The 18,587-nt window shown below is 31.9% G+C and overlaps 1 protein-coding gene and 1 pseudogene across 1 annotated transcript; one reads left to right on the forward strand and one right to left on the reverse strand.

Moving 5' to 3' along the window:
- Positions 1-830: 830 nt before the first annotated feature.
- LOC116127840 lies at positions 831-1,925 on the reverse strand (annotated as a pseudogene).
- Positions 1,926-13,668: 11,743 nt separating this feature from the next.
- LOC116128040 (lysine--tRNA ligase, chloroplastic/mitochondrial-like) lies at positions 13,669-15,492 on the forward strand. The gene is made up of 4 exons (XM_031413713.1): positions 13,669-13,925; positions 14,600-14,818; positions 15,088-15,199; positions 15,380-15,492. The coding sequence occupies exons 1-4, from the start codon at positions 13,710-13,712 to the stop codon at positions 15,490-15,492; spliced, it is 660 nt and encodes a 219-aa protein (XP_031269573.1). The 5' UTR covers positions 13,669-13,709.
- Positions 15,493-18,587: the final 3,095 nt, after the last annotated feature.

An 18,587-nucleotide genomic window follows, 5' to 3' on the forward strand; every position in this document is an offset into this window, starting at 1 on the left:
CCGAAACTGATAGAGAAAACCCTAAATCCCAAAATTTACTTTAAGTAAAATACTGAACATTAAATCCACATATTTACTTTAAATATCAACAACATTTTAAACGACAACTTTTTTCATCACTTATGAATTTTACAAAGCCAAAATGATAGCGCTTTCAGTCAAACAACTATAATATTGTTGTTTCAACATATACAAACTTAACATAAAAGTATAAAAGAAGGGAAAATCAAAGATTCCTTCAAAATCTCACTATCAAATACTTAAATCTGACAATAGAAATGAATTTGAGACTAATGATTACAAAATCAATAGAATTTCAAATTCAATAATATAAGAAATAATAATTCCATACATAAAATAACATGAATTGGAAACATTATTTCCAATTCAAGGTGGAAAAAATGTAAATATATAAGTATAATATATTGAAAATAGAGAAATCGTTATTATTTAATTGTAATGACGTAAATGATGGATAAAATACTCTATTGCATATTACTTTGAAACCATTTCATTTTGAACTAACATTAATTGACAACAAAAGATCAGGTTGAAGCAACAGAAAGTGAAATTTTACCATATGTACATAATCATGCAGACAAATAATACTTTTCCCATGGGAGAAGATCATCATGCAAGTGTTATGAGGTTGACGACCTAAAACGAAAGCATTAGGAGGATGACAACCTAAAACACAACGGACCGATTCTCTATGTGCTTATTCAACAACATATTATGTAGATATTACAGACAAGCAAGACAAAATGTAAAGAAGAGGTACATAGGCTATAGTTTCTGGCCACTAAATTATAGTCTTTGCAATGTTCTAATCAAATAGCAAGAGACCTCGCCTCATCCATTTTCCATAGGCCTTCCTCATACTTGTACCACCTCAGAAAGCCTTCACCACTTCGGGTACGCTGGCACAAGATGCACGAGTGCTCAGTACATGTTAAGAACTCACGTAATCGAGCAGCCTTCTGCAAGATAATTTTATCTAGCCTTTTAATAATTTTTTCGGGCATCGATGGAGGAAGCAGTGGACCTTCTATAAGAAGCCAATAGGATATGTTGAGGACTTCCAAGTTTGGTAAGTCATCTAATATAAGCATTAAGGCATCCTTAACTATCATTGAGCATCTCAAGCTCAAAACCTTCAAATTTGGAAGAAATTTGGCTACCGTAGAAGCAAAGAGAATGTCAAAAGGACCCATGACCTTGAGTTCACTGAAGTTCTTGCAATTTAGGGCTATTTCCTCTATAAGATAAGGGAGGATTTGCTATACTAGGCATTGTCAGGGATTCAAGACACCTCCATGTACGAATGGCCTTGCAAATTACATCCTTCTTCATTCTATTACAAGCTGGCATAACAAGTCGCCTCAGTTGGGGGCACCTGCAAACAACAATATATAATAGGTTACTTCCCAATTCGCTGTGCAAAAGAGAAAATTAAAGATGATAATCACTGGTATCAAAGGCAATGCCAAAGACTCAGTCAATAAATAGTGAGAATAAAAAAATTACCTTTTAGCAAGGTTTTAAACAAAAACATAAAAAAATTACCTTTCAACAATATAAGTAAATTGTTCGTCCCTTACATACAAATTGAAGTGAAAAATCAAGGTTCTTATATATCCCCGACTGAGACTCAACGAAATCTTCAACAAACGAGTCAATGTCTTATCAGAACACTCATCCATGTAAACATATGGCTCTAATGGGATTTTGATGAAATTTGATCTCAACATTGACAAATCAAGAGTTTTCCAAAGCAGAGGATCACAACAAGCTGAACGCCATGAATTACAAATGGGAGCAATCCCCCAAGTCAATTGGAAGACAAAAAAAGACAGGAAGATTTTCACCAATATGTCAGTGTCCAGGTCCTCCCATCTTCTTACAACAAAGGCACTCTCTTCCATTTGACTAGTTGCCCAATTATCTCATAGAAGTTTCAAAACATCATCACACCTGCATAAGATATACACAGAATCCATGTAGAATGCATAAAATATCATTCAATACATTAATTCATATGAATTTAAAAAGATTTGTACTAATCGAATGTATCAAATACTTAATATACCTACATAGAGATACAGATGAATGTGTATCAAATACTTAATATACCTACATAGAGATACAGATGAATGCAAACCGTTTACATTTAAAATAAATTAATACTTAACATTAAATTATTAAGACCAAAAAAGTTTATATTTTTTTAATAGAATAATCAATTTTTCTCGGTAGAAACAACAATGAAACAACGATATCTGATATAAATTACAAAATCAAACAATTAATGTTCAACAAAATAAAAATACCAACATTAATTTACAAAAATACTAAAAATGAGATTCAAATAACAATACTGACTCTCACTAATAATTAACACGATATTATCAACCAAATCAAAACACACAGAAAATTGTTCGCTATCCAATATCCACAGAAAAATTATATAAACCACTAAGATTGTAATAACATCATAATTTCCATATACTTACACCAAAAAAAATGCCACAAAAACATCATGATTCCTTACAAAAGAATGAAAACACAACCCATAAACCTATTACAATTACCATTACAAATTATGCAACGAATCAGTGCAAAAGCAACTCAGAATAACAACACCACTCTTCAAGTAATACGGTTGACATAAGTTTTACTAATATCATCATATTTCGTTAATCTATTGATTTCATTGTTTTGTTAATCATACAGAAAACCATATTTCGACTCTCAACAATTGAAATGGATTATGCCAAATCACTTGTGTCTTTAGTTCTTAACAGTTTTCTAATACATAAAAACCAAAATACATGTTAGAATCGATATTTAATTGAACCATATTTTTCACACTTTTTTATTGTTAATTTCTTGATCATACAGGTAATGATATTATGATTACCAACTATTGAAACTATTATTTACACTCTCTTTTTTTATTGTTATGGATCTTGTGTTTGAAAACCATTATTTACCTTACAATTTATAGGTGCAAATCTCTAAACAACAAACAAACGTAAAGGGAGTCTTACATATCTTCAAACAACGACACAAACTACTAGCAATAACAATGACAGGGCTTTCAATTCTGAAGATCCTTGTTGGATCAGATAAACATGCTTCGCTATTGCTTGGAACACATTTGTTCTTTGTGGAATATGATATAAATAGAGGATTACAACTACTCATTGCAGCTTGCAAACAAAATGACCAGCAAGTAATGTATCAAACCCTTGTTGCTCTAATCACTATGCCCGACAATAGAGGTATAAAAATTCTGATGAAATTAGTGAAACTAACCAATCAATTCCACAAACTGAAAAATTGCAAGGAAGTATTCAAGTCCTTGACTCCAACTGCGACAATTCTCATTAAAAGTAGAATATTTCGGACTTGCGACAAAGAGAATCAAAATTGTATACATTGGGACAGATCAACGTCGCTAGAAATTATCACATATCGAAGATGTAACGTAGATTACCAAATAGTATGTATGAAATATAATTTTTAGTAAGTTCCTTATATGATTTATTTCACATGCAAAAATTTAAATGCTTTTTAATTTATTTTGAAAATAGAAGTTAAAACTCATTGGATTGTCTACACATGTTTGACAAACATCAATCTAAATAAATTATAATATAAATTAACAAAATCTACAAATAAGCATTCCTATCGCACATCGAAAAAAAATTTCATTCTATTACCAACGAAATTAAATCCCACATCGAACGATAACATTCATTTGGAGCACGGTTGCCAAACCATTATTCACTATCCAACCAATATATTATAATATCATGTTTTTTACTTGAATACTTAACAAAATATTTATTACGCTTTTTTTGGATGTTGTGTAAACAGTTTGCTACCGTTTCGTATCCTCTTATCCAAAAAGTTATTAATGTTTTTTCAATCGACGTGTTTACTTATTACTAGACATCTATTTGTTTTCCCAAAGCACCTTTTGTATTCTCAAAAAACAAACAAATAATTTTAAATTTTAAATAAATAATTTACCTAATATTAAAGTGATACCAAGACAAATTCAGAGAAGTCATTGACTAGATGTTAAGATAAAATTAATAATTGTACCTCTATAATTATTAATATCAATTGTAGACAGATGTTATTAAATCACTCATGCAAGTTGAGAAGACTACCTAAATATTATATGGTCTAATTGTACAATCGATATTATTTTTGCAGACATGTCTTTGATATTCGATGTCATATTTTCATGCGTATACATTTTTACCGCCTTTTCCAATCTGTTATTGTATTATCCTTTCTATTAAACTTGTGCCAAAAAGATTTATTCTTCTTAAACAACCATGCTTATTTTATTATAACATCTTTATTCTATCCATCTACTTCTTTTGTATTCTAATTAAACAAAAAAATCAAAATATGTTCTGATGTGAATCAACAAAATTTTAATTAAAAACTAAGATACTCAATAAAAACATAAACATTAAACAAGACCAATGCCGAACCATAAATATTTATATTAATTAATATATTATCACATCATCATGACATCTTTGACTTGGATATTAACAAATATTTATTACCGTTTCTTTAAAACTGCGCCAATAAGATATCATTATTATTAAATTACCATGTTTATTTATTGTTGATCGGTGCATTGTACTATTATGGATATTTTTAATGTGACATTACATTAAAAATAAGGATATTAAAATTTGGGTTTAATTATTGGTTAATGTACTTACTTTTTTATTGATGTGTTCGATATTTTGATGATGTTTGGTATTGTGATATTTAATGTCGTCTTAATGTACTGCTTTTGTAAAGTGTTGATCAATAAATGATACTGTTTATGTAGTATTTAACGATATTAAGGAATTCATAAAAGCAAATATTATTTTTGATGAAACACGACTCGTTTCCACTAGTTAAAAAATTCGTACTAATCAAATGTATCAATGCTTAATATACCCATTAGAAATTTAGATGAATGCAGACCATTTACATTAAATTAATTAATACTTAACATTAAATGATAAACAACCATCATTAATTTACAAACTATTAAAACCAGATTCATATAACAACATTGACTCTCATTAATAATTAAAGAACATTATCTAAGAAGTTGAAATACCAAAAAAAAAAAATTGTTCGCTACCTACACGTGAACTATATAAACCACAGATACCATTTCAACAACATAATTTTCATATACTTGCACCCAAAAAACAGCACCAAAACATCATGATTCCTTACAAAGAACAAAAAAACAACCCATATGTGTGTTACAATTACCATAAGAAATTCTAGAACGAATCATTGTAAAAGCAACTGACAAAGACGGTATCGCTTACAAGCAATACGGTTAATGTAAGTTTTCAAAACCATTGTATTTCATTAATCTATTGATTTCATTATTTTCTTAGTCATACAATAAATGATATTATACAAATGGTTAAACATACAACTAATAACAATAGGATAGTGGTTGTTCTATAGGAGTCTATAATGATAATGGTTAGCCATACAAATGGTTATGCCGAACCATGTGCATTTTAGTTGTTATAGTTTCCTAATACACAAAAACCAAAATGCTTTTAGAATCCATATTAACTTAGTCATATTTGGCACACTATTTATCTTAATTGTTAATCATACTGGTAATGGTATTGTGATTCCCAACTATGGATTTTTTTTTTTTTTTAACTATTACGAATCTTGTGCTTCGAACCTTTTTACCATACAATTTAGTGTGAAAATCTCTAAAAAACAAGCAAACATAAAACAAATATTACAAGGAAGGAATTTCAAACAACAACACAAATTGCCAACAATAACAATAGCAGCACTTTCAATTCTGAAGACACTTGCAGAAGCAGAAAATAAACAGCTTTGCTACTGCTTGGAACACATTTGTTCTTCATCAAACATGATACACATATGGGATACAACTACTGATTGATGTTTGCAAAAAATAACATGCAAGCAATATCTACACATACCGTTGCTCTGCTTACTAACACGACAACAAAGGTATGCAAATTCTAATGAAATTAGTAAAACTACCTATCATTTCTACAAACTGAAATATTGCAAGGAAGAATTCAAGCCCCTAACTCCAACTGCCACAATTCTCATAAAGACGAATATTTGGGACTTGCAACAAGGAAAATCAAAATCGTATACACTGGGACAGATCAACTTCACTAGAAAATATCACATGTCATAGATGTAACGTGGATTACTAAATAGTCTGTATGAAATTAATGTTTTAGTAAGTTTCTTATGTAATTTCTGGACATGTAAAAATTTAAATGCTTTTTAGTTTAATCTGAAAATAGAAGTAAAACTCACTTTTTATCTACGATTGATCCAAATATTTAATAGCTATAAAGAAAAATTGATCACAAAATACAATGATCAGTAAACGTAACAATATTTAATAAAAATATTAAACACCAATGATTATGAGAATCTCAAATAATTAAACACAAACAACAATCTAAATACTGTTTATATAAACATATCAAAAAAAAAAAAAACATTCCATTATTGATTAGATTAAATTCATGCTGAACCACAACTATTTTGGAAACCCGCCTTTCGAACATTGTTAACTATATTACGTTTTCCTTTAATGCGCTACAAAAAGTTTGCTACCTTTTCGTATCCCATTACCCAATAGTTGTCACACTTTTCAATCAATGTGTTTATCTATTACTAGACGTCAGTTAACTTTCCTAGAACAACTTTTATATTGTTTGAAACAGTACCCTAGAAATTGATTGGGCTGCCATGTTCTCAACTACTAAAAAAATAAGGCAACGATTAGAAAATAATCCCAAAACTTTGAATAAACTGTATAGATAGACATGCATTTTCAAAATCGTATGAGGATTTGGATGTGAAGGAACCATCAGAATTTTTATACTATGACAAAATTTCTCGCATAAAGATTAGTTCAAATTTATTCCGTCTGTTTGTTTCCTATTTCTATTTAGTAAAACAAATCAAGATATATTCTAATGTGAAGTAACAAAATTTTAATTAAAAGAATAAAATATTGGATAAAACATAAATAATATTTAATAACAATATTAGACAAAACTGTTTATAAAATGTTAAAAAAATTAAACATATTCAATAACATCAATCTAAATATATTATAATCTTAATTAAAAAAAACTATAGATAACCATTTCTATTACAGATTTAAAAAAAAAAAAAAACTTTCTAGCATTATTGATTAAACAAGACCGAAGGCGAACTATATGCATGTTTCATAACTATATTGTCGAACACAATTAAAAATTAATAAATATTATGATGTCATCATATATCTCTGACTTGGATACTTAACAAAATATTTATTGCCTTCCTTTAAAAATGTATCAATAAGATTTTATTATTAGTAAATTACAGTGTTATTTATTATAATCTCAACATTTTGCCAACCATCATTAACTACCTAACTAATGTTTGCACACTTAACAAAATATTTATTACGGTTTTCTTTAATATTGTACAGATAGTCTACTAACGTTTCGTATTACCTTATCAAACAATATTAACACTTTTTCGATCGACACGTTTATTTATACCAGTTGTCTATTCAAATTCCACCTCTTCGTATCCTATTCTCCTATAAATATTACTCTGACACCAATCACCCATTTAACTTTTTTTCAGATACTATACGCTTTAATGTTCATTTATTCTCTACAACTTAATTCGAAAATGGTTGACAAAACATCACAACCAAAAGAATCTACAACGAATATTAGCAACAACCTCAACAACAATAATTCTCCACCAAGGAAACCAAAAGGTATGAATGTTCCACATCTTTTGTATCTTAAATTACAAAATGTCTAAGAAAACGATAATATAATTTTGCAGGAATATAAAAAACATCAAAAAAAAAACTTTTTGGATATTTCGAGAATTCATCTTATAATTATATTTAAAAATTCATGTTACCGTTTCCATATATTCATAAAATTTGATTGTATATTGTTTCTATAATTGGTTTAGACATTTTCAAGGAATGCCGAAATCGAGGGAAATTTTCAAAAAAGTTGACACCAATCTGGATGATCTACATACTACTAGAGACAAATTCAAAGAAGTTATTGACCAGAGTTAGAAATCATGTAATCGTCATGGATATATCTAGAATAAAAACAAAAGAGAGTATGCATATGCACTAGAGGAACTGAACAACTATAAGAGAAATAGAAAATAAACACCATCTACATTATCCAAACACACTTCACAATATGAAAAACCGATGTACTTATTTCTTTTATAATAAAAGTATTATTCTCTATGTTCAACTTTATCTTGATTCTTATGTTGCTCATTAATTGATTGAAAAATTTTCCTTTAATTGATGCAATGCATTTACTGTTTAATGAATCTACTAAAAATTCTCCATCTTGACACGTTGGTTTTGATTTAATTCTTCCATCTTCACATATTGGATGAGTATTAATAATAATTATATAAGTACATTACATAGGCATTAAAAAAATCTAACCATTTTAAATAAAAACGTATAAAGATGGAAGTTAGTCTCTTCATATTCTGTTTTGTAGTCTTAACCCATAAATTAATCGAGTTATCATGTCCTCAACTGTAAAACAAACAAAGTATTTGAATGAACTGTGTGAACAGACGTTTGTTTTCAAACCTTGGCTAGGGATTACTGATTTTAAAGAAATATATGAATCCTATATTGTGAGAAAAAAAAATTCCAGTCAATGTCAAACTTGAAAATGAATATAACTTATAGAAATTACGAAAGCTCAATATAAATTTTAAGTTTAAATAATTGATCTTGATATATTAATTGATATTAATAATTATAAAGGTACAATTATTAATTTCATCTTAACACAACTCCGTACATATATAGAATTTATATTTACTTTAAAACTTGTATAATTTAACAATTATCATCTCTTAATCTAATTACTTTATTCTGTTAAAATAAATTTGTTTACAACCTATTTCAAAAACATTAAATAAACATATCCACACAATGCGCAGACCCCATGTCTAGTTAATTCATACACCCAAACCCAATAGTAGTTTACTGTTACATCTCATTAAGGCCTTTTTTTTTTATCACTTTTGGAATGTAATAGACTGTGATTTGCTTTCTTAATTAATCTCACTTTTTGTTTTCTTTTTGTCTTCAAATTATTGCTAGCAGATTGCAAATTAAAATTATCTTATTTGAAATTATAAATTAATTATTTGGAAAAATAATTAAATAGAGGCTTTAATTAAGCAATTCGATTTATTCTTAAATAACCCAATTTTGGATGCAGTTGGTATTGGAATTGCTCCCGACATGTTATGATCAAGTTAGATTGAATACTGAAATAATTAGTAAACCACTAGGGCCATGTTTGGTTCATGGAAAATATTAGGAATAGAAATATTAGCAAGGAAAGGAAGGGGGTTACATTGTTTGCTTGTAATAAATAATCTTGAAGAAATGGAATATAATTTGTTTTTCTCAACAAAAATTCCCCCAATTAATATTAAATAAATTCTATATTTTATTTAATTAAAATTTTCAATTCTTTAAAAGTTTATAAAACTTTATGAACAATTCTAAAAAAAAAAAAATTCAAAAAAATTCAAAATTCAGGCTAGGCCAAGCCGGGGATAGGAGTAACCACATCCCTATGGGCCGGGCCTGGAGATAGGGGTCCTTTTCCCCACCCCAGCCTGTGCCCATCCCTGTGCTTTTGGTTTATATCTCAGGGTAAATATATCAAGGATCTACTTAAGAAAACTCATCTTGATGAAGCTAACATATGTCCTATTCTATTGGCATCTAGTTGCAATTGTCCTTGTAGAATAGTAACAATTTCACTAATCCTCATCTTTATAGAAGAACAGTTGACTCTCTATAATTTCTCACAAATCAAAAGGCCAAATATTGCCATTGCTATGAACATATTAAGCTAGTACCTTCAGTCTCTTACACTTCTCCCTTGGCAAACTTGTAAAAGATTGGTTAGATATCTCAAAGGCTCATTGTTCTATTGTTTGCATTTCTAAGCTACAATGCCTTTGATGCTTGAAGGTTACATAGTGTTGATTAAGCTAGTAATCTAGATGGTAGGTCCATAAGTGTTGGGATTTATGCCCTACAAACATATTCATATCTTATGAATTAATGAATTAGACATTATTCCTTTATGAATTGATAAAGTCGTATCATAAGGTTCCAAGACTAGTAATAATGATAAGAACTATTTATATGATGGATTTACATATGTGAGACATATTTCTCAATTAAAGTTCGAAAATGATTCACAACCTATAAATATAAAGTTGGATACTTTTTTTTTCTTAATCAGCAATGCCCAATGATGTCCAAGCCAGCTTGCACACATCTCAACTAATTTCTCAGGGCTTTGGAACTATCGATTGAGTAACAATCCTAGTTAGCCACACCTATTAGTGCTTGAGAGGACTCAGAACTTAAGAGTTTATGAAATCTCTTTTTGCTCTTTTACCATCAGACCACTCAGTAATGGTTTAAAGTTGGATACTTTATTCTAAGGAATGTGGCTATGTCATTTGCTTCAATTAAAGGAGTGACTAGCCTAAAGTCATCGAAAGGGTTGACTTTGGGCTGACACACTGGTATATTTGGAATGTCTGAATCGAACCATGTGAAATTCAAAACTTATGTGTAATATCGAAACTAAAATTAGAATTTCACACCTTGACAATCAGGGCATGCGTACCTTATTCCTTACAAAATGATGGACTCTTGATAATGTCATGCTTGGCTAATTCGAAGGATATGTTTATGATTTAATCTCCAACTTGTTACACATTATCAATTTCCATTAATTTAGGGGTACTAACGAAAAATTCTTTTTTGAGTGGAAAAAAAAAAAAAATTTATTAGGGCCCGTTTGGATGGGGGTAATATTAGATAATTGGGGTAATGTTTTTGAAATTGAGTAGATAACGATGTTTGTTTAGTTTGTAAAAAATTATTCTTGTAATCTTTTATGACAAACAATGGCATTTTGGGGGTAAGTTGTTGGGAATATTACCTTAGGAGGAAACTTGCCCTAGGTAATCTAATTTTGTGTTCCATGTTGCCCCTAAACAGTTGAACATTTGATTCAAATTAGTCTTATATTTGTTAAGATTTACAAAACACCCAATTCACTCATGTAGACTCTTTTGTTACTTTTTAAATTTTTTGGATAACATTGCCCTTGTTATTGTCATTATTTACAGAAATATCATTATACCTAGAACTGGCCACCACCGCCAGTCGTTGTCGACCACCAGTCGTTGTCGACTGCCATTGGAGGCTGCCGAAAGTTGTCATAATGGAGTACGACCGGCCGTATATGGTCAGTCGTGCGCTGATGAGGCCTTTTCGGGTCATAGATCATAGATCCATGGTCGAAAACGACCAGATCTGTGGAACTGTCGACGTCACAACCAGATATATAGCATTGCCAGCGGCCGTTGGCGGTGGTGTTGGTTGTCGGTAGTGGCTTGGGGTGGGTAGGGGTGTTTTAGTTAAGTTTAAAACGTTTTTGGTTGTTAGGGAGTTTTTGCTAAATCTGAAAAGTAAGGGGTTAAAAGATTATTCCAAAAATAATCATAAAAAATACTGGCTGCGTTTGTTTCACATTTGGGAATACTACTTTTAGTATTCCCAAAAAAGTTAAACAGTAAAATACCCAAAAATTCAGATTTTTGGGAATACTACTCCCAAAATTATTCAACTTTTTTAAACCCCTTAAATTTGATAATTTAATTAAATACCCCTAAATATTTTTTTTTAAATTACAAAAACACCCCAATAATCCACATTTACCAGATTCCGGCCACCACCACCGGAATCTGGCTGGCAGTGCGCCGATCTAGCCTTTTCCGGCCAGATCCACGGTGGATCTGGCCAGAAAAGGCTAGATCTAAGGCCAAAGATCTGGCCGTTGACGGCCAGATCTTTGGCCGTAACACTCGGTCACGACGGCCAACAAACGGTCGTCGTTGACCATCAACGACGACCGTTTGTTGGCCATCGTTGAGAGCAAATACGGCTAGATCTGGCCGTTGACGGCCTCCACCGTGGATCTGGCCGGAAAAGGCCATAGCGATGCATGATCGGCAAGATCCAACCGGTCATGCTCCCATACGGCGACTCCGGCCACCTCCGGTGGTGGTCGCCGGCTGGGGGTGTTTGAGGGTGGGTTAGGGGTATTTTTGTTAACTTTTAATGTTTTATTATAGGGGGTATTTTGTAAAAAAAAACATAAAGGAGATTTTATAATTTATAAATTTTAAAAAACTTTTCCCAAAACCCCCAAATTTTGAACCAAACGCAGCCACTATTATATTATATAAGATACCCACATATTCATCCTCCCAATCAAACATCTTATTTACCAATTTATTCAAACCAACCAAACACATAGTTATATTCAAGGTAATATTTCTTTACTTTAATATAATATCCCCTATAATAAATACAAACTCTTTAGGGAGCATTTGGCTCACGGAATGTTATATTACTGAGGAATGTTGTATTACTGAAAAGATAGATTACTAATGAATCTTTAGAGAAATGTGTTTGGTTGGTTAGAAAAAATTGGTGGATATGTTATAATAATATGTTTGGTTGGAATGATAGATGAGTGTGTATGTTATATAGATTACTAAATTACTCTTTTTTTTAAATAATAATATAATATAATATTTTTTTTTTTATTCTATTATTTCTTTTAACCCTCTATATTTGAAATTTTGCTAAAACACCCAAATCATATAAAACTTTAATTTATAGCAAAATCACCCCTACCCACCCCAAGCCACTACCGGCAGCCAGCCACCACCGATGGTAGTTGCCGTAATGGCTCACGACTAGCCGGATCTGGCTGGTCGTGTGTCGATAAGGCTTAATCAAACCAGATCTGGTCGTGAATATGGATGTTTCATGGCCAAAGATGTGGCCGTGAAATGACCACAGATCTTGCTGTGAAAAGGCCAGATCTTTTGCCGTAAAACGGCGGCCATTTCACGGCCAGATCTATGATGTTTCACGACCACACCTTTGGTCGTGAAACGACCAGATCTAGTCGTTTCTGGCCATGGATCACAAATCTGTGGCCAGAAACGTCCTTACCAGCACACAACCGGCAAGATCCCGCCGGTCTTGTGCCGATATGACAACTTTTTCTGGCAGCCAGCGGTGGTGGCTAGCGGCCGACGGTGGTCTTGGGTGGTTAGAGGTATTTTGTTAACTTTTAAAACTTTTTATGGCGAGATGTTTTAGTTAAATTTTCAAATGTAGGAAATCTGAGTAATTGTTATTTGGTAAACATATGAGCGTAAATGTGTCCAAAATAATAAAAAATTAAGGACAAAATAGAGTCAAAATTAAGATTACCTTGATAATCTTATATTAATACCTCTTGGGAAGGTAATTTGATTACCTCCAATATTATTAATAGTAAATATTATTTATAATAAAAGATTACGTAATATTTTATTACTTGTTATAACCAAACGAATTTTTTTTGAAAATTAAACAAATTATACGATTAATTTTAGGACCAATGGCCACCTTAAAGTAATTTTTTAAAGAAAGTGGAAATTATATCATTAACAGTAGAGTAAGAACCGGAGACGAGCAAACCAAGATGGAGGCATTGAAGCTGTGTAGCAGTCTATCTTCTTCCTTACCAATCAGCTTCCGCCACCTCATCCACCGCCGAGCCTCTTCCACACTCGTCCGCTGCTGCTCCTCCTCCGCCGCCACAACCACTAGCACTACCCGGAACAGAAACCGCCGATCTTCCTCTTCGTCCACTTCCACTTCCGACCGTGACGCCATTCGCACCATTCGTATCAAAAAGGTCTGTACAACTGCGTTTTATTTCATCCTAAGTTTTGCATTTATATATCCAGTTATTTAAGGCTTGATTTTGCCTTTTGATAGTGTTTTTGTAGGATAACAATAAAAAAGTTCGAAACTTTATTTGTTTTTGATTGTCATATTGTGCAATTTTTTTAAAGATTCTAATCAATATAGATTTCTGAAACTTTTAAGCTCTGGTTTCAAGTGTGTAAAGTTTAGTTATGGAGGATATGACCGAATGATGACTAGTTTAGTGAGTTGCTTGGTAACAAAATTAAAAAAATGCTTTTTAAATTTTTTTTTTATTCAAATAAATGTGTACTTTTTTAATTTCTTTTATTGAGGTCTGGTTGGCTTTATGAAAATTCAAGAATATTAAAGAAGTTAAAACTTTTTGCTTGAGTGATTTAGTGAAGTGTTTGAGTAGGATAAGAGAAAGTTTAGCATATTTGAAACAGAAGTTGCTGCTAGGAAAACAATGGTTTATTACTGAAGCTTGCTAGACTTAAGCAGGGTTGCTCAGAAATAGCATGAGAAGAAAAGAATTCAAAGATTTTGTAAATTTGTATTTGTATTTGCATTTAATATTTGTAGTTCTGGAATCAAAACTAGAGAGTAAATGAACTCAATTTTATTGAATTTTTAAGTAAGCATGCTAGTTTTTGTTCTTAGGTGGAAGAATTGAGGAGCAAAGGGTTAGAGCCGTATGCTTATAAGTGGGATAGGACTCATACTGCTAATCAGCTACAGGAGATATACAGGCATTTGGCAAACGGTGAAGAGTCAAGTGGTGAGAATGATAATGTATCTGTGGCAGGGAGAATTATTGCTCGCAGAGCATTTGGAAAGCTTGCTTTTTTGACATTAAGAGATGACTCGGGTACGATTCAGGTTTGTGCTTTTTCTTATTCTCCGCTGTAATTTGTCAAGATTTATGGTTTGAATATGGTTCTTTTGCTTGTTTATTATCTATTTTTCTTATTGTTTTGTGATCTCTATATCTTGGCAATTATACTCTTATAGCTGCACTGGTTAAATTTTTTATTACATAACAACTTGTGCACATTATATGTTTGAAATTCAAATAGGCACTTGTGTCAAGATAAAGCACAAAAGTATAAAAGCAGAAAAAGTGAAAGTTATTGTTTTATATGTTATAGCTTTACTGCGAGAAGGAAAGGCTTTTAAATGACCAGTTTGACCAGTTAAAGACGCTTGTTGATATTGGTGATATTCTTGGTGCTAGTGGCTCGATGAAAAGGACGGAGAAAGGTAAAGCTTCCAACTTGAGTTTTGGGGGAATTTACCACCCTGAAGTGAGTTGTGTCAGGGTTGTTCCCCTACGTACTAAACTTTGGATTTAATCTTGCTATTTGCTTTCATGATGACTTGCTGTGAAGCTATGAAGCTTTAACTGAAATTGTTCTTTTATAATTTTGGTCAATTCTTCAGGAGAGCTTTCTGTTGTTGTGAATTCTTTTGGGATTCTCACAAAGTCTCTACTTCCACTACCAGACAAATATCATGGTCTAACTGATGTGGATAAACGATACCGCCAAAGGTAGTTGATTTTCATTTTATATCTCTTATATCTTTTTTATGGTTTTTGGAAATTAGGTGTCCTAATTGAGCAACAAAGTAAATGAGGAGGAGTTGAAATGATTGTTTCACCAATTTCCTTTGTGTAGGTAATATTAGGCAAAGAATTTAGTCTATCAGTAAACTTCCTCTTTTTTTTTTTTTTTTAAATATATATATATATATTAAGAATCTAAGATCTTATATGATTAGAAAGAGTAGATATGTATGTGGCTTTATATGATGATATTAAAGTTAAAAAAAAAAGCTCAGATAAGTTTATAAAAAACTTTTTAGCAGCTATGCCTTCTATGATTATTCTGCAATCAACTTAAGACCCTTTGGATGTGCTTTTGGTTTATATCTCAGGGTAAATATATCAAGGATCTACTTAAGAAAACTCATCTTGATGAAGCTAACATATGTCCTATTCTATTGGCATCTAGTTGCAATTGTCCTTGTAGAATAGTAACAATTTCACTAATCCTCATCTTTATAGAAGAACAGTTGACTCTCTATAATTTCTCACAAATCAAAAGGCCAAATATTGCCATTGCTATGAACATATTAAGCTAGTACCTTCAGTCTCTTACACTTCTCCCTTGGCAAACTTGTAAAAGATTGGTTAGATATCTCAAAGGCTCATTGTTCTATTGTTTGCATTTCTAAGCTACAATGCCTTTGATGCTTGAAGGTTACATAGTGTTGATTAAGCTAGTAATCTAGATGGTAGGTCCATAAGTGTTGGGATTTATGCCCTACAAACATATTCATATCTTATGAATTAATGAATTAGACATTATTCCTTTATGAATTGATAAAGTCGTATCATAAGGTTCCAAGACTAGTAATAATGATAAGAACTATTTATATGATGGATTTACATATGTGAGACATATTTCTCAATTAAAGTTCGAAAATGATTCACAACCTATAAATATAAAGTTGGATAATTTTTTTTTTCTTAATCACCAATGCCCAACGATGTCCAAACCAGCTTGCACGCATCTCAACTAATCTCTTAGGGCTTTGGAATTATCGGTCGAGTAACAATCCTAGTTGGCCACATCTATTAGTGCTTGAGGGGACTTAGAACTTAAGAACTTATAAAATCTTTTTTTGTTCTTTTACCATCAGACCACTCAGTAGTGATTTAAAGTTGGATACTTTATTAAGGAAGGTGGTTGTGTCATTTGCTTCAATTAAAGGAGTGACTAGCCTAAAGTCATCAAAAGGGTTGACTTTGGTCTGACACACTTGTATATTTGGAATGTCTGAATCGAACCATGTGAAATTCAAAACTTATGTGTAATATCGATTATCGAAACTAAAATTTAGAATTTCACACCTTGACAATCAGGGCATGCGTTCCTTATTTCTTACAGAATCATGGACTCTTGATAATGTCATTGTACCCAGAACTGGCCACCACCGCCAGTCGTTGTCGACCACCATCGGAGGCTGCCGAAAGTTGTCATAATGGAGTACGACCGGCCGTATATGGTTGGCCGTGCGCTGATGAGGCCTTTTCGGGCGGGTCATAGATCATAGAATAATGGTCGAAAACGACCAGATCTGTGGAACTATCGACGTCACAACCAGATCTATAGCATTGCCGGCGGCCGTTGGCGGTGGTTTTGGTTGCCGGCAGTGGCTTGGGGTGGGTAGGGGTGTTTTAGTTAAGTTTAAAACGTTTTTGGCTGTTAGGGAGTTTTTGCTAAATCTGAAAAGTAAGGGGTTAAAAGAACTATTCAAAAAATAATCATAAAAAATACTATTATATTATATAAGATACCCACATATTCATCCTCCCAATCAAACATATTATTTACCAATTTATTTGAACCAACCAAATACATAGTTATATTCAAGGTAATATTTCTTTACTTTAATATAATATCCCCTATAATAAATACAAACTCTTTAGGGAGCATTTGGCTCACAAAATGTTATATTACTGAGGAATGTTGTATTACTGAAAAGATAGATTACTAGAGAATCTTTAGAGAAATGTGTTTGGTTGGTTGGAAAAAATTGGTGGATATGTTATAATAATATGTTTGGTTGGGAGGATAAATGAGTGGGTATGTTATATAGATTACTAAATTGCCCTCATTTTTAAATAATAATATAATATTTTTTTATTATTATTTTATTCAATTATTTCTTTTAACCCCCTATATTTGAAATTTTGTTAAAACACTCAAATCATATAAAACTTTAATTTATAGCAAAATCACCCCTACCCACCCCAAGCCACTGCCGGCAGCCAGCCACCACTGATGGCAGCCGCCGTAATGGCTCACGACTAGCCGGATCTGGCTGGTCCTGTGCCGATAAGGCTTAATCAGACCAGATCTGGCCGTGAATATGGCCGTTTCATGGCCAAAGATGTGGCTGTGAAATGACCATAGATCTTGCTGTGAAAAGGCTAGATCTTTTGCCGTGAAACGGCGGCCATTTCACAACCAGATCTATGGCGTTTCACGACCACACCTTTGGTCGTGAAACGACCAGATCTGGTCGTTTCTGGCCATGGATCACAAATTCGTGGCCAGAAACGTCCTTACCAGCACACAATCGGCAAGATCCCATCGGTCTTGTACCGATATGACAACTTTTTACGGCAGCTAGCGGTCGATGGTAGTCTTGGGTGGTTGGGGGTATTTTGTTAACTTTTAAACTTTTTTATGGCGAGGTGTTTTAGTTAAATTCTCGAATGTAGGAAATCTAAGTAATTATTATTTGGTAGACATATGAGGGTAAATGTGTTCGAAATGATAAAAGATTAAGGACAAAATAGAGTCAAAATTAAGATTACCTTGATAATCTTATATTAACACCCTTTGGAAAGGTAATTTGATTACCTCTAATATTATTAACAGTAAATATTATTTGTAATAAAAGATTATGTAATATTTTATTACTTAACAATGAAACGAGTGAATTTTAAAAATTAAACAAAAATTATATGATTAATCTTATATCAGTGGAGCAATGGCCACCTTAAAAGTAATTTTTTAAAGCAAGTGGAAATTATATCATTAACAGTAGAGTAAGAACCGGAGACGAGCAAACCAAC

Source organism: Pistacia vera, unplaced genomic scaffold, assembly GCF_008641045.1.
Source record: "Pistacia vera cultivar Batoury unplaced genomic scaffold, PisVer_v2 Contig196, whole genome shotgun sequence".
Classification (NCBI taxonomy): Eukaryota; Viridiplantae; Streptophyta; class Magnoliopsida; order Sapindales; family Anacardiaceae; genus Pistacia; species Pistacia vera.

Coding starts and splice junctions, on each gene's coding strand:
- LOC116128040 (XM_031413713.1), top strand. CDS start 13,710: ATGGAGGCATTGAAGCTGTGTAGCAGTCTATCTTCTTCCTTACCAATC. Junction 13,926..14,599: donor GCACCATTCGTATCAAAAAG/GTCTGTACAACT, acceptor TTTTGTTCTTAG/GTGGAAGAATTGAGGAGCAA. Junction 15,200..15,379: donor GATGAAAAGGACGGAGAAAG/GTAAAGCTTCCA, acceptor TCAATTCTTCAG/GAGAGCTTTCTGTTGTTGTG.